This window comes from Colletes gigas, unplaced genomic scaffold, assembly GCF_013123115.1.
Source record: "Colletes gigas isolate AHSC1104 unplaced genomic scaffold, ASM1312311v1 Colletes_gigas_Sc00008, whole genome shotgun sequence".
In the NCBI taxonomy this organism is placed as follows: Eukaryota; Metazoa; Arthropoda; class Insecta; order Hymenoptera; family Colletidae; genus Colletes; species Colletes gigas.
The window spans coordinates 324,965-348,381 of record NW_025106637.1 but is presented as its reverse complement, the minus strand read 5'-3'; the positions used below and the strand labels follow the sequence as shown (position 1 = coordinate 348,381).

The 23,417-nt window shown below is 43.4% G+C and overlaps 2 protein-coding genes across 3 annotated transcripts in view; one reads left to right on the top strand and one right to left on the bottom strand.

Moving 5' to 3' along the window:
- The first annotated feature begins 131 nt into the window (after window positions 1–131).
- LOC122396840 lies at window positions 132–1,478 on the top strand. Its single transcript, XM_043395543.1, has 2 exons — window positions 132–413; window positions 766–1,478. The coding sequence occupies exon 2, from the start codon at window positions 767–769 to the stop codon at window positions 1,331–1,333; it is 567 nt and encodes a 188-aa protein (XP_043251478.1). The 5' UTR covers window positions 132–413; window position 766; the 3' UTR covers window positions 1,334–1,478.
- Window positions 1,479–2,198: 720 nt separating this feature from the next.
- The window catches only part of LOC122396830 (mucin-16-like), a 34,737-nt gene continuing 13,518 nt past the window's right edge, over window positions 2,199–23,417 (bottom strand). The window contains exons 2-11 of one of the 2 annotated variants that reach the window (XM_043395532.1): window positions 12,416–12,833; window positions 11,977–12,139; window positions 10,911–11,051; window positions 10,164–10,288; window positions 4,352–9,946; window positions 3,812–4,190; window positions 3,308–3,730; window positions 3,040–3,241; window positions 2,772–2,960; window positions 2,199–2,672 (exon numbers count right to left, since the gene is read on the bottom strand). In XM_043395532.1, coding sequence (XP_043251467.1) covers window positions 2,487–2,672; window positions 2,772–2,960; window positions 3,040–3,241; window positions 3,308–3,730; window positions 3,812–4,190; window positions 4,352–9,946; window positions 10,164–10,288; window positions 10,911–11,051; window positions 11,977–12,139; window positions 12,416–12,767 — 7,755 coding nt within the window. In that variant the 5' untranslated portion in view covers window positions 12,768–12,833 and the 3' untranslated portion in view covers window positions 2,199–2,486. The remainder of the gene's footprint in view (window positions 2,673–2,771; window positions 2,961–3,039; window positions 3,242–3,307; window positions 3,731–3,811; window positions 4,191–4,351; window positions 9,947–10,163; window positions 10,289–10,910; window positions 11,052–11,976; window positions 12,140–12,415; window positions 12,834–23,417) is intronic. The other variant, XM_043395534.1, reaches the window with a different exon arrangement.

Here is a 23,417-nt window from a genome sequence, read left to right as displayed (position 1 = left end):
AATTATTGTATGACGCGAATAATTAATTATCGCGAATAATAGAAACGAAGATATCGAGAAATTTAAGAAAGGTGAAGGTTTCATTGAATTTTTATACCAAATTGAGATTGTTATTAACATTTTTTTATAACAATCTCGCGCCAAAAGGCGCTAACTCGTTGGGGATTTGCCCTAGCGAATTATCGAAGTGAGGGTGGTAACATTGACGACGCAAATGGCGTCACGGCTAGTTTTGCACAAGTCGTCCTCAAAGACAGTAAAATATATTAGTTGCACCGCACAATAACGGCGCATTATTTCCCCCGTACCGTTTAATCCTTCAGTGTAAATGCTTTTGTCAAATATTTTGTTCTGAGGTGTGATTTGTTTGTGGCATAAAACAAAACGGTTCTAGAATTTTCGAATTCGTTCAGGTAAGTAATGTTACCTAAAATTGAACACATATTGTGAATTTGCTGCGTGTATTAAAGTATTTTGTAATAATCATTCAAGATCTAAGATCAGTAATTTTCTTTTAATCTTTATTTCGGTTCATTTACTCGTACCATATATCTAGTTTATTTTCTCCTTGTATTTATAACCAAACACGTAACATTTTCATTTTTTAATTGCAACTGTCATTTTAAGGATATAGTGCAGAAATGAATACTATAATACAAATTTAAAGTGTATATCATGAGTTTACATTTACATAGTTAATTTCAAATTTAGTTATAGAAAATGTATGCACAAACATATTATCATATTTTCTCTTTTAATATTTAGAATGGGAGCTCTTGATCTGTTAGAGGACAGAATCACTGACCTGGAAAAACGTGTATACGGACTCAAGAAAACAAATGTAATTGATAATACATTTCCAGAAATTTCTGTGATCGATAGCCTTCTACATGCAAACACATTGATTTCATCTGCCTTATCAGGACGTGAAAATGCAAACACCATGATAGAAAGGTTTTCAGAATTAAATGTTGATATAGTTTCATTAGTTGACCTATTAAAATTAAGTACAGAAGGAGTATGTCAGTTCTTGCTTACGGTAATGTCTGACCTCAAAAAAAGTTGTGATATGTTAAGTTGCCTACAAGAGTTAAGTTCCCTGTTAGAAACTGACGAATTACGGGACGTACCAATAGTATCGAATAAACTCAACGACATAAGTTCAGCATATTTGAAATTTTATATGGTAATTCAAGACCAAACCAGTCAAATAAATACCTTTTTTTTTAACATTAATGAAATAATAAGTAGCATTTCTAAATTATTAATTATCTTGAATGGTCAACTATTGCGTGCTGAAATTGCAGCTACACCAAAAAAGCAAATAGATTAGAAATTTATCGTGCTTAAAGCGTGTAAAACGTTATTTTACGGTTTATATAGTAAATTATTTAAATATGTTAAACTTAAAATAAATCTAGAATTCTTTTAAAATACGTTTATTTTTTATCTTAGGTTATAAAAATACTTACGCATTCATCGGTGACTATGCGTACATGAACATATTTTATTAATGTATCTTTCCGTAACAGTGCATTTTATTAAAATACTTATATATTATATACATTTATCCTATCTAATTTCTTAACCTAATCTTCCGTTCGTTTCAGGAATTGTTTCTTAAGATCTCCGAGACAAACCATTGAATGAATAATTGGGTGTATTTCTATATTGGTCTCTTATTTTGAATAAATACTTTTATTTCGGTGTTGATTTTGTACACAGTAACTGAATTCAAATAATGTTTACAAATATTTAACATGTAATATTGCCGCGAACAAACAAATTGCAATATCTATATCGGAGAAAATTTATTGGACTCAGTTACTACATAAAATCAACAGTTTATAATCGGTGATTGATAAGTTGCCAGGTATTTAACAAAATAAAAATGTGTCGGATATTAGTGTTTTTCTTATAGTCGTACTTACAGCATAGTTAAGAGACCCAATTTGCTAAACCTGTAAAAAATCTCTTAAAATGTTAATCATATTAAACAGTTGCTTTATACAGTATTTACAAATTTCTTACTTGTAAATAAGTATTATATCGCCAATTATATGTACCTATATCGCGCTCCACTTTTGCATATGTATAGTAAGCGTCGAGCTTACTAAAAAATATTGCAATGTCTACCCATTACTCAGTAACATAGAAGAAGAAAAAAATCATTTACATTTCTTCTTGAATACAGAACATCGAATTATGGCCATTTGACGCTATCCGTAAAATGCATTCTTTGCATTTAAATAGGAACATGTTATTTTAAATACGGACAGATATATAATGAGGAAATAACAAATTAAGTACATCTATTTTTCCGATTCGGTTAGCGAATTTTGAAAGGAACTTAGAAATTCAACCTGTTGGTTCCCTCCCATGGAATAATTCTAACATTAATTTCAATATGTCGTAGTCAATGTGGGTAAGGTTCGTCCCAATACTTGTATATTTTCATTAAAAGGGTAAGACCATGTTGGAGCATTTTAGCTTTGCGTTTGCAGAGCGGGAACCGACTGTCGTAACCAAGACAGTGCTGGTTCCACGCTAGAGTAAATTGCTGGATGACCCCTCGAGCATCTACTGTGATGACTAAGTAGACCTTGAATTTCCCATCTGGCCGATCCTCCTCCAGATTCACTACCGCACATTAGAGGCGCTCCTTCGTCATTCTGAAAAGAATAACGATACATCGTTATTCGTTGAGATCTTCTAGCGAAATAAAGGTCTCTTTAAAGTTGCACAGAGGTTGTTAAAGTCCGAAATCTTACGTAGCAAGGTCCTTTGTCCGTATCGGTGAAGCCAGCGCATATATTGTCTTTAGTGATAAATCCAGCGTAATGACTCGTACAGTTTTCAGAATCGTACGTTGGCACTGGCAAGAACTTTAGATATTTCTGTAAGTCCACCTCTCCATTTACTGGGAATCCCCATCCTGCCGTTACGCATATTTGTCTCGGCTGAAATTTACCCCGAAATATATGCTAAACGATATACATACTCGAAGAAAAGAGTTCCGGACGGAATGGCAATAGTTACCTGAATCGGGTGTTTCGGTAAACAAACGGCGCTAACGTTTCTCGAGAAGGTCAAAGGTTTCTCGAGTTCGACCAACGCGATATCGTCGTTGTACAGGAATTGGTTGTATTTTACTTGAGGATATGGGATGATATTCCGAACGGGATGAGCCTTCAATAGATTTTCACCGGTGAACAGTTGCCATCCGTTGCTTTGTTTGAATCTAGAATCGCGAGACATGATTCCGTTTAAAGAATACCGTGATATTCGCTTTTCGATTATCAATTACCTGTGAATACAGGAATAACTTGCGAGCACGTGCATGGGTCCAAGGACACTCGCTGTGCAAGCAGCACCGTGTTTCGGTTCCTTCAGCAAAGCCACGCTGGACCATTGTCCTTCGCTGGCCGGAGTTCCACCGACCAATCTTGCGGTCGGTCCTTCTCCGTAGTGCGAACCGCAAGAGAATTCTTGACAAGAGACTTGAACGACCTTCTCCGTCTCGCAGAATTCCACCGGTTCTAGATTCGCGACTAACGGCATACGGGGGCTCGAGTTTACCTTCAATTTCAAAACTTTCTGATTTTTGTCCCACGCCAGCAGCAACTCTGTCGCCTCGGAACCAGAGTATCCGAGAGATTGGCAGTAAGAGTCACTGAATTCCTCTCCCCACGTATCGGAACAAACCAGACGATAATCACCGTCCATTTGCCTACAACGCGACAAAAATATACATTGTTGGTTATCGAAGGAAACGTAAGGATAGTATAGGGAAGCCAGTCGTTCTAGATACCTAATTTTTAACAAAGAAGTCCTTTCGGTTAACTCTTGTACTCCGTTATTTTCAACGTCGCTTTCCTTCTGCACCATTAAGCAACCCCATTCGTCGGAATGATCCGGACAGTGCTCGATTCCGTCGCAAATTTGATTCTTCGGAACGCACCCGCCTGTTTGGCATTTGAATTGATCCAGGGCGCAGTCGCAGAGTTTCTCGTCTTCCCCGTTCGCGCACTCGTTAATACCGTTGCAATGCCACGTCAGTGGTATGCACCATTTCTCTGTCGGGCAAAGATACTCGTCGTTTCCGCAACTTTCGGCACAGTTGTACTCGTCCCGATGGTCTTCGCAATCGGGCCGTCCATTGCATTGCCAGATGCCCGGAATACATCTTCCTGGAACAATAAATCGACATTCTTAACGACGGACGTTGCAAGCGTTAGGAAATCTATATTAATATTCATCGCGAACATTTTTCCTTTCACTTTTTCCTCTTGTCGATCTCGTTTGCATCTAACGATCCGTCGTATAATGAATTCGTTCTACTCGTACTTACCACTGGGGCATCTGAATTCATCAAACTGGCATCTCCATTCGCTGCAGTTTTTCTCGTCGCTTCCGTCGTCGCAGTCCACGATCTTATTGCAGACCAGGTCTCTCTTCAGACATTGACCACTGGCGCACTGGAAGTTTCCAGGGCAGCCATCCTTCTCGCAATTCAGTTCGTCCGACGCGTCGGAACAATCGTTTTCGGAATCGCATTTCGCGGACAGCTGTACGCAATAGGCGCCGTCTCTGGACGTTCCGTTCGCACATTGGAATTGACCAGCGGTGCATTTCGAAAAGACAACGTTCGGAGGTAGATTCAGGAAAGAAACGTCGATGTGGCTGGTGGTGTCGGCCGGCGTATCCGGTAATTTCGTTTGCGTGATCGGCGGTACGGTCGTGGCTGCACTTTGCTCTTTCGCAACCAGATTTACGTTTGCTTCCTGCGCGAATGAGGTAACGGATGATTGGCTCGCAGGCAACACCAATGGCTGCGAACCTGTTTCATTCGCTCCTGCGTTATCCAGCTCGGTAATTTTCCTCGGGTCAATCGCAGCGCGTCCTTCGCTCGCTGACTCGCCAGCAACCGATGGACTCATCGTCGCGAATTCGTTCGCCACGTTCGGTCGACGATGGTAATAATTTCGAACGACCACGAAGGGCTCGGTGACGGGCTCTGGTTCGATCACCTCTTCCGAAACGGGAATGAAACTCGGGTACTTTTTCGCGCCGTTTGATCTCACCGTGTCCTTTGTCTCCGTTTCATTGGATACGTTAGTAGTTTCGATGATCTTCAGTTCCGGTACGGAATGATTAGCTCTCGCGTCGGATAAAGTCGTAGAGTCTACGATACCAGTCGCGTTACGATCTTCGTGATTCTTTTCGGTGCTGACCACCGGTACTTCCGTCGAGAGCGAAGAAACTAGCTCTGGAACTTCCGTTGACCCGCTCGCCTCCTCCCTGTCTTCCAGACTCAGTTCCTTCTCTTTCTTGTACTTGTATTTGTCGACTATCTTCTTGTCCACGGATTTTTTCTTCACTTCCAAACTCTTTTCCAGCGGAATAACTTTCAGATCTTCCTCGGACAATTCCCCCACGTCCAGATCCGGCAGCACGGTCTTCGGAGTCGTGGTGATGAACAGTGTCCTGTAATCGAACTCCATGGGCGTGTCGTCTTCGAGTATTTCGGTGACTGGTTTCACGTCTTCCATCGCGCTGGAGCTCTCGGACATTTTCGAGACGCTGCTCACGGTCGTAACGATAATTTCGCTGCTGGACAAGGTAGTTTCCGGTTTCGGATTCTGCGTCACAGTTTCGTTTTCCGTCGCGTTGGTTTCGTTCGCCATTGGAACGTCGATCTGCGGCCAGGTAACGTTCGTTTCCGTGTTACCTGGGTGCTCTATCCCGCTGGTCATCGAACCGTCTGTTTTGTTATCGTGCATATTTACACGCTCCGTCACACTGGTCTCCACACTCTCGGTTTTATTGTCATACTTGGGAGATTCTTTATTTTCGGATTGCATATCCGGTTTCATGGACGAGGTGGTCACCAGCGAGTCGCTCTCCGTAGTTTGCAATTCTTCCGGTAGTATCGGCACCTGGGCGGTGGTTTTGGTCTCCATCGATGCTACGTGGGTGGTTGGAACTTGAACCGTCGTGACAGCCTCCTTTTCCGCGTCCGTGCGAACCGCAGGATGTTCCGTGTCGTTCTCTTTTCGAATACTCTCTTCGGTCACTGTGGTGCTTTCGATCTTCTCCGTCGTGGACATCTCTTGCTGTATCTCCAACGGCAATACCGGTATCTGCGTGGTCAGTTTAGCATCTTCCGTATGCTTGTCCGAAACGCTTCCGGTCGTGGTCGCCGTGACTTCGGCATCGTTCAGACCACCTTTCTGATCTTTATTTCGCGATTTCTCAGATTCTTTATCTTTGCCATGAATTTCCACGTCGTCGTGTCGATATCCTTTCGACAACGTGTCGTCGGATATGTCATTGTACTGATCCTCCACTGCGTTCTCTTCCGGTTTCTCCGAAGTACTCGTCGCGTTGCTTACAGTCGAGTCTTCCGACTGTTTATCCTTTACGTCCTCCATAGGAATCATAGTCGCAGATTCCGTCGACATTTCGGACTTGTGCTTGTACGCGTCATTTTTAATGGTTTCCGTATCCTTGAATTGTGCTTCCAATGGTACCACTTTCAACGCTTCTTCGTCTTCTTCGGACGAGTTTCGATCGTCGTAAGCGTGCAATCCGTTCTCGGTTCCAGACTCGGTCTCGTTAAGATCGACAACGTCCAGGATTTCTTTTCCCAGATCGGTTTCGTTCTTAACGCCCGTACGATCGACGTTTTGGATCTCGGTATGCACGCTGTTCGTCGTGTACTTGAATTCAGTTTCGTTCGCGTTTCGTTCCGTGGAAGATGGACCGTTGTTCTCCAGCAGAGGTTTGTACGTGATCACGTCTTCCACGTGACCGTCGAAAGGATTGGGCACGTCTTGCTCGTCTTTGTCCAATCTCGGTGCTTTTTTCATTTCCTTCTCCTTCTGAACGTCCGGCAGGAAAGGTGACATGTCGTCAGCCTGTTTGTCGTAAATTATGTCGGATTTTTCTGTGACGTGTTCGACCGCGTTCTCCGGAAATACAGCTGGATGCAACGGGTGGTTCGTGGAATGATCCACACTGTCGTCGTAACGAACCGTCGAATCGCGTAGATTCGCGTCGATGCTTTCCGTGGAGGATCGAGGCTTGCTTTCTGTGCTGGTAGTTTTAGGTTCAGACGAGTGCATGCTTTGCTCGGGAATAAGTTCAGGAATGGTCGCGTGAGGCTCTAGCAATTTCGTCGTGTGTTCCGATTGCGGTATAACCATAATGTGCTCCTCTTCCGTATCGTTTTTAAGAGGCTCGATGTTATGCCCGAAATTCTTTGGTAACTTAGGGAAGATGGTCGTTGGCATGTGTTCGATCACGTTGGTTTCGTTCGCATCGTGCGAACTCGGTTCGGATTGGACCACGGAAGATTCGGTTTCGGACGATTCCGAAGCGTCGTTTAACTTGGGCTCCTCAGACGTGTCATTATACATTTCCGTACTGCTGTTCAGTAAAATAGAACTCGATTCCGTCGTGTTTTCCGACACCATATCTACGAGAAGAGGAGTCGACGTCTCGGAATCGTCATCCATAATCAAATTTGTAGTAGACTCTACATCGGAAATCGCGGATTTAGTGCTGGACGATGTTACGGATTCCGATTTTAAAGGATCCGTGCGCCCAGATTCATCGTTATTTGCATTTATCGCGGTATATTCGGTTACTTCGTCCAACGACGTATTACTTTCGGTAGTCTGTTCAATCTTCGGTGTTATCTGCTTATCGAGGTCCATAGGATTCACCGTTACCATTTTCTCTTCGGTGTCGATCACTGGTGTGGTATTTACTTCGAAATGATCGTCGGAAAACGATCGATTCGAGATCCCAGGTTCGTCGATGGGCATCAAAGGTATCACTGGCAAAGATTCATCGTCGCTTATCATATCGGTAACCTTGTCGTTGTTTATCAACGTGGTTTCTTTCAACGATCCAGGAAGCGTGCTGGATTCCGATTGCATGTTCGTAGTGTCGTTAGAATTAAACGTAATCGCGTTTTCGTCCTCGAGCATCGTGTTCGTGGTCGGGGATTCCATCGGAGATTCGGTGGATGGTATTTCTGTAATCGAGCCTGCGAACACGTTGCCCATAGCCGTGGGTTCGGTGGAAGTATCCGGAGTGCTGGAAGACATTTGTTCGGTAAAAGATTTCGAGTCTGTAGGGTGTTGTATCTCCGTAGAATCCTCAAAACCTTCTTCTCGAGACGTCGCGTCCGTAGAGGATTCAGCTTCCATGGCTGGCAAGGTGGACGATTCCGTTTCGCTTAGAAATTTGTGTTCTGTGGCCGACTGTGTTCCAAGAGAGAGTTCTGGCACGGTCGGTGACTTGGGTTCTGGCTCAGCAGTGGATTCAGACTCGCCGGAAACTTCCGATTCGGTGGGGTTTGTTTCCACGGATTGTGGATTAGTGGCTGAAAGGTCAGAGGAAGGCTTTACCGTGACTTCTGGCTCACTGGATGGTTCTGGTTCTGCCTTCGGTTCTGCCTTCGGTTCTATCGAAGCTTCTGTCGTAAAGAATTTTGGATTTGTCGAGTTTTCTAACTCTACGGATGGTTTTGGTTCTACAGAGTGTACTGTCGAATCTTCTACTTCCGTTGGAGGTTCTGGTTCAGAAGCTGGCTCTGGTTCAGAAGCAGGCTCTGGTTCAGAAGCTGGCTCTGGTTCAGAAGAAGGCTCTGGTTTAGAAGAAGGCTCTGGTTCAGCAGCAGGCTCTGGTTCAGCAGCTGGCTCTGGTTCAGAAGAAGGCTCTGGTTCAGAAGCAGGCTCTGGCTCAGAAGCAGGCTCTGGCTCAGAAGCAGGCTCTGGCTCAGAAGCAGGCTCTGGTTCAGCAGCTGGCTCTGGTTTAGAAGAAGGCTCTGGTTCAGAAGAAGGCTCTGGTTCAGCAGCAGGCTCTGGTTCAGCAGCTGGCTCTGGTTCAGAAGAAGGCTCTGGTTCAGCAGCAGGCTCTGGTTCAGCAGCAGGCTCTGGTTCAGAAGAAGGCTCTGGTTCAGCAGAAAGCTTTGGTTCATCATCAGGCTGTGGTTCTGCCGAAGATTCCGGTTCCGGTCTAGCTGTCGGTTCGACCGTGAAATGACTCAAGTGATCGTGCATCCAATGGGTAGAATCGGATTCGTTTTTCAACGCACGATCCTGCTCGTTATTTTGCGACGGAACGTGTTTGATATGCGTCGATTCCGTACTGAAGTCCGAGTGATCCCAATTGTCAGGACGTCTGGGTTCGAACTGGGTACCTGGTCCTCTACTTCTGCCCTGAACGTAATCGTGCACTGCTTCGGTGATCGATTCCGGCTCTTTCTCGTCCATGTCGACGTTGCTTAAATCGTTTTTGTCGATGCAACGTTTTCCACTGCTGTCTAACGTTTCCCCGGCATCGCAAGAGCAGACGAACACGCCGTTGGTGTAATCGTAATTGCAATATTCGGCACACCCGTGATTGTCAATCTGGCATTTGTCGAGGAGCTTTGTTACTTGCAGTTTATTCAAGTGATATTGCCCGATCATGTTGCCGTTTTTCCGCAAGGATTCTTCGATGATACGTTGGGTTTCTTCCGGTACGGTGCGCGGAGGATAACTTATTCTAAACATCACTTCTCCCCGTTTGTTTATATCGTACACTTTTACGGTTGTTTCGTTTTCCGTAGAGTGCAACGTGTCCCTTAGATACTCTTCTATCTCTGAGGTAATCTGTCTATATACTCTTGACTTAGGATCACTCAAATCATTGTTCCAACGGAATTCGTCCAACCGCAATAATCCATCTAACGCGCTCGAGACGGTGATGTAACTGGTTTCGTCCGTCGTTGGCCATGGCAAGGAGCTTGAGGTTTCAGGCGATGGACTCGACGGCGGATCTTTCACGTATTCTTGACTTCCTGCGGTTCGAACGTCGCCAAACTGTCGCGAATTAGTCTGTTGAAGGTTCTCCAAGGGTTCCGTGGCTTCTTGCGTCAAGATCACGCCAGCTACGACAGAATCAAACATTCGCCTTACACCTTAGCTCTCGTTTTTCTTTATTATAGGTCTGAAAACACCGTCATCTCTATCATACAGGTTTTTCATCCCAAATTCCACAGAATGATTTGCAAAAGGGTTGGGTTTGGAATGCAAAACCTGTAACAACAGAGAACAGTTTCCGAATATCGTTTCAACGTTAATGAATTCAAATCGCAGAGTTCTTACTCGCAGCCAAGATGGCAATGATGACAGCGATCAATAGAACCAATAAACCGCATCCCCAACAAGCCATCCTTCTCCAGTAGGAACTCCTGGATCGTTTGTCCTTCGTTACATAGAGTTTCTCGCCCCTGTAACACAACATCGTGAACGATCAAGAACAATCGTTCTTCGTTTGCATCGTTCACCCTCATCCTAGAACCCAGAATAAGCGTATTTTGTACAGCACTGTGCTTGTAAATATCCGAGACGTTCTTCAGCGATCAGCCATATGGGATTAGAAGCTTCCCTAGACGAACAGACACCATTCTAAGAACATATATCGTGAACATCTAATCGTTTCATCTAATGAACGGTCGTTCAACGCCTAATCGTTTCTTTTACCCTAGTTTCCTCGAAACGTTTAGTCAGTCTCTCGCGCAGTGTTCATGTGTGGAATATATGTCTGGATCTTATTATTCGGTCTTCGGGGGCGGGGGAGGGAGGAAAAAAAAAAGAAAAATAACATTTCCTTTCGCCGGGGTATTGCACGTAATTTACGTGTACGGTATCCTCTCAGGGTGCAATTATAACTAAGAATTTGTGTGTTTGCATTCTATTGTCAGGCATATCAGGCCCAGCCGCGCGGTTTACCACTAAATAAAAGTAGAAGAGCAGAGCAAGCGGGTTAGTTCGCGATCGTGCGCATCCACCGTTCATCGATCAGCAACCTCTCTCCCTTGCTCCTCATCCTCGAAAGCATCCTTCAAGTACCTGAGGGCTGTCAGCCAGTGGGAATAGTCGACCAGTCCGGCGGCGGGGTCTCTCAGGCTGAGTCCCTCGCGGCCGACGCCGGGGCCCAAATCAAAACGCACTCCAGCCACGGTTGTTTCAACCTCGGCCTCGGGACCCCTGCTAGGTACCGTGACAACAGAAAACACCGTCTAACTTTCTACTCAGGTGGGCAAAGTGTGATTTTCGGTCAGCACACGGCGACGCAAACGACGTGATCTTTCTATTACAATTCTTTCGACCGTCGCCTCGTTTCGCTATTACAGACTAAGCTAAACTATTCGAGTTACGCAGACAAAATTAATTATTCCGTTGTCCTTGCTTCGTTTTACTTTCTCGTCGTTTCTTCCTGCGTATCGTGAAACTATTTTCGTATCGAGCCCAGGATTCGTCGGGTTGCGGAACACACATTGTACGGTCGTACGCGAACATTTATTTCTACCTCGAATACGCAGCTCGTCGAAAGACAACCATTTTTGCAATAGACGGTCACTCGTGCATTTTGCTATGAAATATTGTGACACGCTCGTTTCGCAAACTCTTCCATCGGTGAACGTATTCCGTAATATCTGAGGACCTTCGTCCGTTCCACTACTGTCCGCCATTTTTTCTTTACACCAATACATTAGCATGTCTCCGGCGAGCGAACGCAATCGGATCATTTTCCAATTTAGAAACAGACGAACCATCTAATACCACGTCTATCGTAGGTTTAAATTATCCATTTTAAATCGTGACTATTCCCATACAAACTGTTCTATAGAAATTCCTATACAAATAATCGGTCGTGTCGCTAATCTGTCTAACTGATATAATCTTGGATTTTCTCAGCTTCGAGTTCTTCGATTCCCCTCGACAATTACTACAGTGTCTTCGCTATTGACAGTACTTTTTTCCAAAACCCAAGTGATCGTAAAAACCCGCCGGGCTGGTGAACAGTAGAGACGGTTAATGTAATTGTTAAACAGTAGCCAAGAAGAACAGACACACACACGTGTAGGCAGAGTAATAAGTGGTTTTAAAGCTCGACGATTTTAGACTCGTTTACCTGATGTACTTCCGGTGCTCGTTTACCGGCACGAAGTACTCTTCGTACGAATCCGCTGGGACCTCGCAGGCCTCCTGGCCCTTTTGCAGATTGTTGCCCGCGTAAGGCCTCATCGACACCAATTCCAGATTCACAGCCTCGATTTGCTCCTTCTTTCCGGTGTCTGCGAAAAACGGGAAATACTTTAATAGCGTCGCAGTAGGCGTGTGTAACCGGTTTTCGTTTTTCGGTAGTGCGCGAAAGAAAACCTCGTTCCTTGAATAAATTAATTGGTCACCCCGTGTTCTTGGGGATATCGAAGAAATATTGGACCTGACCATCGACTAAATACTCGACGGAAAACCGGTAGGTTGAGGACATTTTAACCCAGACCTCGGTTGTAAATGTTTCGTTTAGACCAATGGTTAAAGAATTTAACAAAGACAACGTCGATTCTCACCGTTCATCTGGATGCTTGTCGCGCTATTGTTGAGGAAGCTCGCGTCGTTGTTGTTTCCATTTCCATGGACGCCGTTCAGTTTAGGTTCGACGACTGTCTTGTCGTTGCTCTCGGGTAGATCGATTTTTGTTTCGGTTTTGTAATGCGGATCCGGACTGGTTCTTCCGGGTTCCACGTAGTGCTGCGACACGAACGACCGTTGGTGGCCATTTTCCATCGGTGTGCCCTCCGACACCGGCTTGCGATCCTGGCCCAAGGTCACTTGTTGCTGGCCATCGTCCACCTTCGCTTCGGTAGCGCAGTCTTCCTCGCTCGTGAACGCCGGATTGTCCATACCATCGGCCGTCGACATCTCACGATTGCTTGGCCCCCTCACCTGATAACGTGGACCCGCTATCGACTCTCATGCGTCTCGATTCTACGACAGAAACAGAAAGGGTTTCACCTTTCACGAAACGAAAGTATTCTTTAAACGATTACCCACCCGACCATCGACTATAATTACCGAATTAAATTGTGGCAATTACCGATTCTCGTTTCATCGGTAAATTGTACATATCGCGTACACGAAAGAGCAACGAGCCGCAAACACAGTAATAAAAGAATTTTCACATTCCCTGTTTCGAAGGTCGAAACCGACGATATTTTTATACGAGAAACGTTTGACAGTTTCACTTTTTCCTTCGAGGGGAAAATTGCTAGATTATAAGACGATGCAGTTTTCTATTCTTCCGATCACTGTGTTCCGCGATATCGGAAACACCTACCCAAGTTTCTGTTTCGTTGCCGATTGGCTAAGTTTTCAGTGACCGATTTCGCGCGGTGTGTAATTTATCGTTGGTGAAACTGGACGTAAGTTGATCTGATTTTTCTACAAGCGAGCCGGCTGTGCTGTGATCCGGAAATCCCCGGCGCATAATCAATAAACAAGAACGAAAAACAAACGAGTTTTCTATTTTATCGCGCAAGGACGTACTTTCCATCCGCGACCGAGTCAAACTTCTGTATAAGGTTTCCATTTTTCATTTACGTGGCACTGTTTATTCGAAAATTTCATGATCTTGGAATTTCAAAATATCTTTGAACAAGCCAAGAATCTTTACATTCTTTTTGTAACAGTATGCAATTTATCGCTGGCCATTATGTTAATCGTAGAACCGCGCTTGTTATTATCGCACAAGTGTAACCACGGTTTATAATACTAGAACACGATGCTAATTACAGCCGGCTTGGTTCGGTCACGGTGTCTGTGCTGCATTTTAATTAATTCGCCTGATTTTTTTTTTTATGATCCAGGCATTCTAACGCGAAGATCGCGCGATATCGTCGTCTAAATGCAGCCCGCCGCGCGCTTCTCAGTGATCGCGGTAACACGGACAAATGATTAAATCCCGATTTAGAACTAAATGCAAATCAGTTCCCAACTGATACGCGTTATTAGGGTCACCTAGCTTCCCGAGGCAAAACGTCATACTCGAGTGTTGCGATATCGTTGCGGATTCTTTCCTGTATTTATCATTCATTCGATTCTTCGTTGTAAATACAAACAGCTTTAAGAATCTAGAGAATTTCTTATGAATTTCAAGTAAAAAGTTGACAGTATCCGCGACAGACGCCACGATTACAGACTTTAACGTCACTTCGGAACTATGACGTCATGGTTGAAGCGAGTTTGAATCTTCACACGAGACGGCGAGACGGACGTGAGAACCGTGAGACATCCTGTCCGCGTTCCTTTTCGATATTCTTTCCTGCTCGTCTTCCGAAACACGCTCTTGACATTCTTTAACAATCGAGCGACGTGCAATATACAGTAATATTCCGATCAACCGGCCTTTTTTCGCTGAACAATTTCAGCACTTAGTCGATTTCTCTTATAAACGTGTTCTTGATTTTTCGAAAGGATAATCTGTACTCGAACTTTAAAAATTTTAAACAACTTAAACTAGAGATTCAATGATCGTTTTTGTATTTTTTAGCGATTTTTTCTCGTCTCGTGGACCCCTGGCCAAGTTCTCTGTATCCCTTCTTCGCAACCGTTCGTTTTCTGCGAACCTCCCACCGCCCTTTCACGGGAGTCACGGTCTTCTCCGCTTTTTTACCTCGATTTTACTGAAACGTCACGCCAATAAAAAGGTTCGAGACAAGAAACGAAGCAGGATAAGCCGCGGTTCTTAAAAAGCCGACCGCAAACGGAGCAATCTTTGTCTCTGTTGGATGTCCTTTTATTAAGTCCATCCGAGACCCAAACATTAATTAGATCTCTAACAAAAATTAATCAGAGGAGCGAACCTCTTCGTCACTGTTGCTAGATAGAAACTAACGTCGATCAACCGACAGTCCCATCATTTTTCACAAAATAAAAATTCAACTATAGTAAATTCGCCGTGGAAATAAACACGATATTTATTCGATCTATTTTCAAACGTAGATTACTGGCAATTACAGGTCTCTATGCGTCAGAAGAAAAATGTTTGTTTAAAACTACTTGGGAAGGCCGGTCTAGTATCAGTTTTCTGCCCACACGCAAGCTACAACGCATTAGCTTCTGAATCGTAGCCAATAACTTTCGAGGCTCGAGGTTACGTCAAGATCTCTCGAGAGACTTCTTCTTCCCCCAAGTACCGTTTCGGAAACCTAAACCCTGTCGTCGTGATATATTGAAAGTAAAGGAACCTGTAAGATGGCTATGATAATGTCAAACCGAACCGCGTTGTATCCGGTGGGAATTCCACGACACCCTGTAGACTATGATCGGATCTTTTCCTCCGTTTCGTATCGTGCATATCGATACTACTTTCTGCTATCGATGCCCGTCGAATGTTTATCGAAAGTACAAGTCAGACGTTTTAAATCCAGCATTTCTCGTCTAAAAAGCTAGTTTACTTTTTCAAGCGGTGGCTATGGCAGCGTAATTATTTCCTAGGACTCCCGAGACACCCGATAGGGCACGGTCGGACCTCTTGGTCGCTCAAGTTCGGTTTGAGAAATGTAAAATTAGCCGCGACGATAGGTCGAAAGCAAAGGAAACGCGGGCGAGGATTAGGACGAGTCTAGCGGGTGGTATCCAAGCGGTAATCCTTTCTAAGGACTTCCGAGACACCCTATAGGCTACGGTCAGACGAACGAACGTGTTCGAGCGTATACGTGTAAACGTTGCAGGCATATACTGCACCGAAAGCGGTTGACCCTGAGAGAGCCAGGCACAAAGGACTGATTCACCCCGGGGCCCCAGTGAAGTCCTCAGGAGAAGCCTCGGCGTTCACCCAGGTCGACTTCGTTGGCTTTGCTTCTGCGCAAGTGACATAATCTTGCCAGACGTTCGACTATCGTCGCGGTTTTCCATTTAACTACCGGTTCGCCGTGATTTGCAACGTAATTGTTGATCGCGGATTCCCCGCTACCAACGAGATTACCATTCCGAGTATGTTTAACGCACAGTGGGTCAGGATCGACGGCACGATCGAGCAAGGGATGATTTATCGCGTCGATTATGCCCAAAATGCAAAACAAAATAGAACCGATAAAAAGGACTGAGCAATAATTAACTACCTTAGAATTGAACGTCACAATTTTTAAAAGAAGTTTCTCTTTCGTGTTTCAGAACGGACTAGTCGAACGACACAAATGCTATTAAGGTAATTAATTACACGAGCACGATGGGAACTCGAAGGACTTGGTCGTTGTACTCCAGAACATAACCGAAGAGAAAATGTGTATTTAAGGTAGAAATTTACAGTGCAATAAAACTGCACAAAGTGTAACAGCAATTATTCAACTATTTTAATCTGTCGGTTTCCCCATTTTTGCCCACGCGATTTAGTATTAGAGTGAAAGTGTCTTGATCCTACGAAAAGAAACGTTTGTACGGTGCATACTTTTTTTCCACTCGCGCTCTGCGAAACGAACGTTTAAGCGACTCAATTGGAAACGAACCCATACAAATTCCACATACGAGAACGGTATTTAATCCTTAAACTACCACGAAAGCGAGCAAGAAGTTACCACCAAATAATAAGCTTGAAGTAGTTCTCAGCAACAAATTCTCCTTGTTGCATTTGGAATTGAAATTGTTTTTATACTTCTGATGCTCAACCTTCGTCTAGTTTTCTCAGTCTGGTCAACGACCATTAACGTTACACGTAATCTCGGTGACTCGATATCCGAGGCTCGTTTAAATAAGTTTACGTGGACTTCTATTCGCGGTTCTTAACCAGCCGGAGGATGATGTAGAAGGAAACGACTTCGCTCCGAAGCGAACGCGATTATCCGCAAACCAGAAAAGGCTTCGTGGATGTCGTTAAAGGACATTCTCCAACGACATTGCCTATAATTTATGAGGTTTACCTCCTGATAACGTTTCGCTCTGCCGAGCCCGAAGACTTTCACCTTGATCGTAATCGACAGGAAACCTTGCGCAACTTTTCTGCATTATCTATGCATACCAGACGTTTGGTAGAAACCGAAATTCAACACGCTCTATTAGCACACCTCCGGATCGTTCGTTATTTTTTCCACGTCGATCGCTCGTGAAAACTCACCGCGATTCCTCGCCATTATTCGCGCGTGGAAGGAATTTTCAAGTCATCGATCCGCGTTATCCAATAATTACACAACGGATAACGTTTATGTTCCTTCGATGACAACGTCTCGAACGAATATTTGATTACGTACAACAAAATATGTAGGGTGAATTTGATCTATGAAAGTATTATGTAATAAAGGGTTAAGAAGACGAGGTGCACGTCGTTTGAAACGGAACGATTATCTCGTGCATTGACCCGACGCATCGAAGCGTCTGTGACCTTTAATTGGTCGTCTCGTTGCTGTCGCCAGTGTTAATAATGAAAAATTACATCTCCCACTGTTCGAACTATATTGCCTGCCATCGGTCTCAAAGTTTGCAGAACCGTAACGCGAATTCCTTTCGCGCAATATTTCCTCACGCTTGTCCGATAATCCCCCAATTAATGCCTCGGTACCTTAAACTCGATCGGCGTGTGGCAACGTTCCTTCTCATTATAGTTCGTAACGCGATGGATAATTAAAATAATATAGACCGGTAGAGACGATTAGCCGCGTGCATCCGTGCAACGCGCAAAATCATAAGGTGTAATTAAGGTAACAACGCGATCCAAGAATTTGTCAACTCGTAAGTGTAATCGTGAGGCGAACGACACTTCCCGATCGACTTGGTATCAACATAGTTCACGGACCTCTGTCCTTTGTGCGCGAGTGCGCGAAACATCTGCGTGTAATTACACGCGAGACAATGCGGCTCAACATTTTTGCAAGTGCATGTGCAACGCTCCAACGCCTTCGCGCTTTCTTTCATCGCGATCTTACGTTGCGTCACTTTGGGGACGTCGGGTTTTCGTCGATCGAACAGAGGAATTCTCTTGCAATGGTTCTCGTCTCCCTGATGAATCAAAAATACAATATTTCAAGAATAATCTCAGCTACAACCGCTATGTGAAATCGCGACCGAGAGCAAAGATTCCTAGATCGATCCATCGTGCGGGCACTGGACACGAAGGGTTAAAACCTCTGGAAAAATGCGTGTACTCGGTTATGCGCGCCAGTAGACTCCGCATAAAAGACAGATCGTGTAATTGCGTGCGAAACGGTTGTAGAACGCTTGGAAATCAGGGACCTTATTGTGGGCGGTCGCCGCGACGCAGGAAAAGGTGGATACCTTCCCGACGTGTTTCGAACCCTTACAACGTCTAATGGTCATTCTCTACGGCCCTGGCTTTGCCTAATAATACCTACGAGAGTACGGATTCACCGGTAAGATAATATCCTCTTCTCGAATGACGAACATTCCGTGCGAGGAAATCGCGACGCGATTCTGATTCGTGAAACTCTCTTGGATCGTTTGGCTTCAAAAAAGTGCATTAAAAACCTTAGAAAAAATATTTAGCGGGGACGTAGAGACTGACAGTGACAAATATTTTAGGAGAATCAGAGAATCCGCGCGCAGTAAATCACCGGATTATTTTGGAGGGTTCCAAAGAAAAAGAAGCAGCTCGAAATAAAGCGAGTTGGAAGAAATAACAAATGTTTCATCATTCACGATTTGAATATTATCCCCGTAGATTCTTGGTAGTTACGGGGATAAACGCAGGAAGAAAATCCCCGTAAATCCGTAATTACGTCCATTGTCCAAGCACGGAACTTGATTACCTCCAACGCGAACGAAGAGTTAGGAACTATTGTATGCTTAATTGCAAGTGTAACCGTTCAATTTCATGCTGTCTCGATAATACGGCCACCCTATTGTGCATAAACCTCGAACGGCCGAACAATAAACAGGATATTTTCAAAGTGTGTTAAAAGTATGCCGGGTATGGCAGGTTTTTAATTGCAGGCGCTGTGTAATCGTTGCTAAATAACCCGATCGCAAGAACTGCTTATTAACTATCAAACGACGTCAATTTTTAAATTATCGATACTTAAACACACAATTTGTTATAATTTCTTCTCGTCTAAACGATCGAGAAAATGAATACCTTTGATCTCGAAAGCAGCAATTCATTGTTCCTAGCGCTAACTTTTTGTTACATAATAAATTCGAGAAAAAAGGATATCGGCTCGTTAATTGAACGTGCTGCAAAACACGGTAACGAGAAACTAACTGCTTAGACGTTCGTTCGGACTCTTGATTGCTAGGCGTATCTCATTTATCGGTAAAAATATTGATCTTTAATGGATGACTTCAGCGTGGAAAAGCTGGAGAGGTGAAAGTTTGGAAACACCAATCGGTGCAACGTGCATCGTAAAACTTGGAATGCTTCTAGTCGCGGAGTTTAGGCAAAAGTGAAACCTAAAAACGGAATGCGTTAAAAACTAGTTTGCGCACGCATAAATTACACGTGCCACGGGAGACATAACGCCCGTTCTAAGCGCTTGTCGATCCATGTATTGTGCAACGATGCTCTCCAGTGTTTCTTAAATGTCAGACGGCTATTCTATAACGCTTCGATTCTCTCTTCCTCAAAACTGGTATTCATTTTTCACTCGGTTTTTCTATTTCCTTACCCATTACAGACGCTAGAGATGCAAATCTGTTCCTCGAGTTGTTCAATATTCAAAATCATTTTGTACTATTTGAGCTTGAGTTTTAATAACAGCCTAACTGCTTTTATAGATTACTTCCTTGCATACTCGGTGCTTGATTCCACTTTGTATGCATTTCTAGTGCAATAAAGACGATTGGCTGGTAATATGGTAGGTCCATAAAGAACAGTTTGTAAAACAATACAGTGGATTGTAACATTACTATTATTATATTCCGATGAGGATTCAAACCAATTATTGAAATACACCTTATTGTTTCTAAATTGTAATCTAATAGCAGAGATCCCAGTTTCCCTATAATTTTTTGGCAAGTGATCGTGTTGTGAAGGGTTTGAATTAATCTGTTTCAGTGATATATCGATGGAGGACTGAGAAATTTGGAATCGATGGAAGTAAATGTTTTCTAATGGATACTCGGCCGGCTGCAGAGTGCATTTGCCGGCAGGCATTCCGAGTGACCTTTCTACCACACGAAGGCAGCCGACAGCAGGATGATGATGATGATGATAGTGTTGGTCTCTGCAAGGCGCATCCTCGCAAGTCGACAACCTATACTCTTGCTTCCATGTACAGGGAAGGGGTTCGTGTTACTCAAGATACTTTACTTTCTACATTCCTCGCGAGACAATACATACACCCACGCAACTTGTTCGTGTACCTGTCTGTGCAATCAGACAGTATTATCCGAGTTGCCTTGGTGTAGATCACTTTTCGAAAAATCTTTATTTTTATCAAAATTATTCTCGAAAAGAATGTAGTCTTTAGACGTCCAGAATACGTGATTTCCAAAGGTGTACATTTTTTCGAAGACGCAGTTGTAACAGTACTCCCCTAATCTCTGTCATGTGGGCTGCAGCAAGGCGGATCAGTGTAGAGTTTCAGGTAGCGTTAATGATATAATCAGATGAAGGTTTTAACTGATAAATATGGAATTTCTGGGGAAGATTGAGGAAATGGATAATTTCGGTAAAGATATGTTTTAACACGACAGGGTTTATTTATAAATATAAAATGTTCCTTATCGTTGCATGGTCAAGTCTATCTCGTAGAACCGACTCGAAGTTCCGGTTCTGTCGGATGAATTACCATACAACAACACCGAACCGGAATTAATCCAATCGATTTCGACCAATACAACGTGTCCGTGCGAGATTTCACGACGATACTTTCGCTCGACAATTATCTATAAGCGGCGTGGCAAGGTTAGCCGCGTACGCCTGATGAGATGTTCGATTAATATGCCTCGGGCCACCTTTTTATTCCGCCTCGCGCACGCTATCCCGTCGACTCGTTAATTTGTTACATCGTAATACACCGGTATCGTCGCTATTACAGCGAAACGATAGTAATTGCGCGCGCGCGATCATCGATAAATCAGTATTCGCTGCACTTTTCAAGCGCAACACGCCGGCACGAGATCATGCTGCTCCATATTCGTGTTTATAGACAATTCCCAATTGATATTCTTCTTTTTTGGCGTCCTTTCCAGTTATACCAAAATACCAAACAGTTTCATAGTTTCTTTGCCAACAAATCCTACAGAATAAGAATCGGTTGTCACGGTAGAATATTCCCCCTTAACAAATTTAGAACGGCTGTCATAGGAACATTTATACCCGGTGTAAATGTACGCCTAGTCCTAAATGGATAGAATAGCGCATATAAACTCCCTCTGGATAGTGTGCTGACAAGTCATTGTCACGACATGCAATAAACTCGGCGTTGAAATCACCGGTTGCTCGTCTGCCACGCATCGAAGTCTCCGTCGCCTGGCACTCGACGCTCGCCTATCATCGATTAGAGCAACCTTTCCTTCCTCCTTCACGGAACAATTCTTTTGCAAATCAATGACTATATCTTCTAAAGAAGATATAATATAAATCTGCAAGTAAACTTTTTACATTCATTCTCTTGACTATACACGGAAAGAGAAACTAAAAAAGAACGTACACGATCCCAACGATGCAATTATCGACGTTTATGTCATACAAAATGGAAACGGAAGCCGTAATAAAGCAGGAGGATAAATGTGGGTTATTGAATTCTCGTTTCGTTCGGAATGAGGTGAGAATAATTGTAGGAGTTTCCTCCGTAGAATATCTCCATCTCCGCGATCCGCTAAGCGTATACTTTGCTTACATAACTTGATCCTAACGAAGACAATCATGAATACGCAACGAAAACGCGTAATTCTTTCGACAAAAAAGTCCACCGCGACACGCGAAGAAAAATCCTATCGCGCTCGGTTCTATCATTTTTCTTCTGCATTTCATTCTTAAACGTGACGTTAGATTTTCCGGAGATAGACGATCATAATTACTGGAGCCTCGGTGCTGTAATTACGATGGTATTATCGCACGCTGAATTGTCTTAGCAGTCTCTTACGGTTGATCGAATTTATATTTCGACGCTAGAATTTTTAAACGTTAAAAAGAATCATACATTTTCCTCGAGTCTAAAAATATTTATCGATCAAAGGCCTTTATCGATGCCGGCAAATTTCAATGGCATTGTTCGCGGTGCCAACGAAATTTTTTCGCAGACACAATTCTGTCTCGCGCAATGGAATACGATGACTTAAAGGGGATTGCAACGGAAACGATAAATTAGCGAAATATTCGCAGCGGCACGTTGATGCAAAGAGAGACAATAGGTCGGCGAGACAGGGCCCACTGGTAGGTTAACGGGTTCTAAAGCTCTTCTAATTAATAGTTTCATCGAGAGAACATAGCGGGGCATGAAAGGAACGCAGAACCAACGCTTTATAGGCTGATTTATGTAGATGAATATTACGCGACTTCTCATGTTATAGGAATGCGATTTCCTTTTTAAGTTACATCGCATGTTATCGTCCTTAGGGCTTGGAAAAATCGTATTAACACGTGTCCTCTTTTATTTACGATATCGAGTAAGACGATTTATAGAGGAAACGTAAATTTTCTGCGTCTCCGTTATCCGCTTCTGCGCAACGGAAGAAATTACATTGAATCATCGGTCGTGGTCACGCTCGATCTCTTTCAATTTTTAAATTTCATCCCATTCTGCCTACATGCTTCACGCATGAACAATGCAACCACAGTCATAAGTATGAAAGTGCGTAGCCTTTCGAGCGTATAAATAAAACATCGACACGTTGTCCGTTTTGCAAACTGAAAAAAAAAAATGTACATTCCAATCGGTTATCCATTTATACATGTATGCAAATATTGGTGCACGTACACAATTGACCAAGAAAAGTTACGAGCAACCTGTGACGGCCTCACACTCGCCCAGAGGATACATTTTCTCCGCCGTTACTTCGAGCCGTTGGTTGTCTCTTTAAACTTACACTTGTTACGCCCAAAGTTTCGCGAAAGATAATCAAATTCAACATAAATCGCCAACAGATAATATTTACGAGTTCTGGAAATTTAAACATAAAATAACCAAAAGAATTTAAATGCTTCCCAAGGAATTTATTTTGATTATTTATGGCAAAAACGTATTCAGACTGTCGAAGTAAACGGTGCGGTTTGCAATAAATAATAGGTGTTTCTTATAGTTGATACCATCTACGAGCAAAAACGAAATCGAAGCTGAAACTAATCCACGTATCGTACTCTTATGACGTGCGGTTATGATTTCTCGTTGAATTATTTATTATGAAAATCGAAGGTGCGTGTAGCGAATCTAAGGACCTTCAGCTTATTATACAAGTATATACACGCTTCTCCGTATCGTTCATGTTCGTGATATCGACCTAGTTATTATTCTCGAATACAGAGTTGCGAATATGTATATTTTCATTTGAAATAGCTCTACAATGATCAGATTCATGTGCAACAAGTTCTGAAGTTTAACGATTCCCCAATATCAGTTTCTAGCGTAATGAAATTCGATTAAATATTTACAGCGAGGTTCGGTGCGCACAGTGGTTGGATAT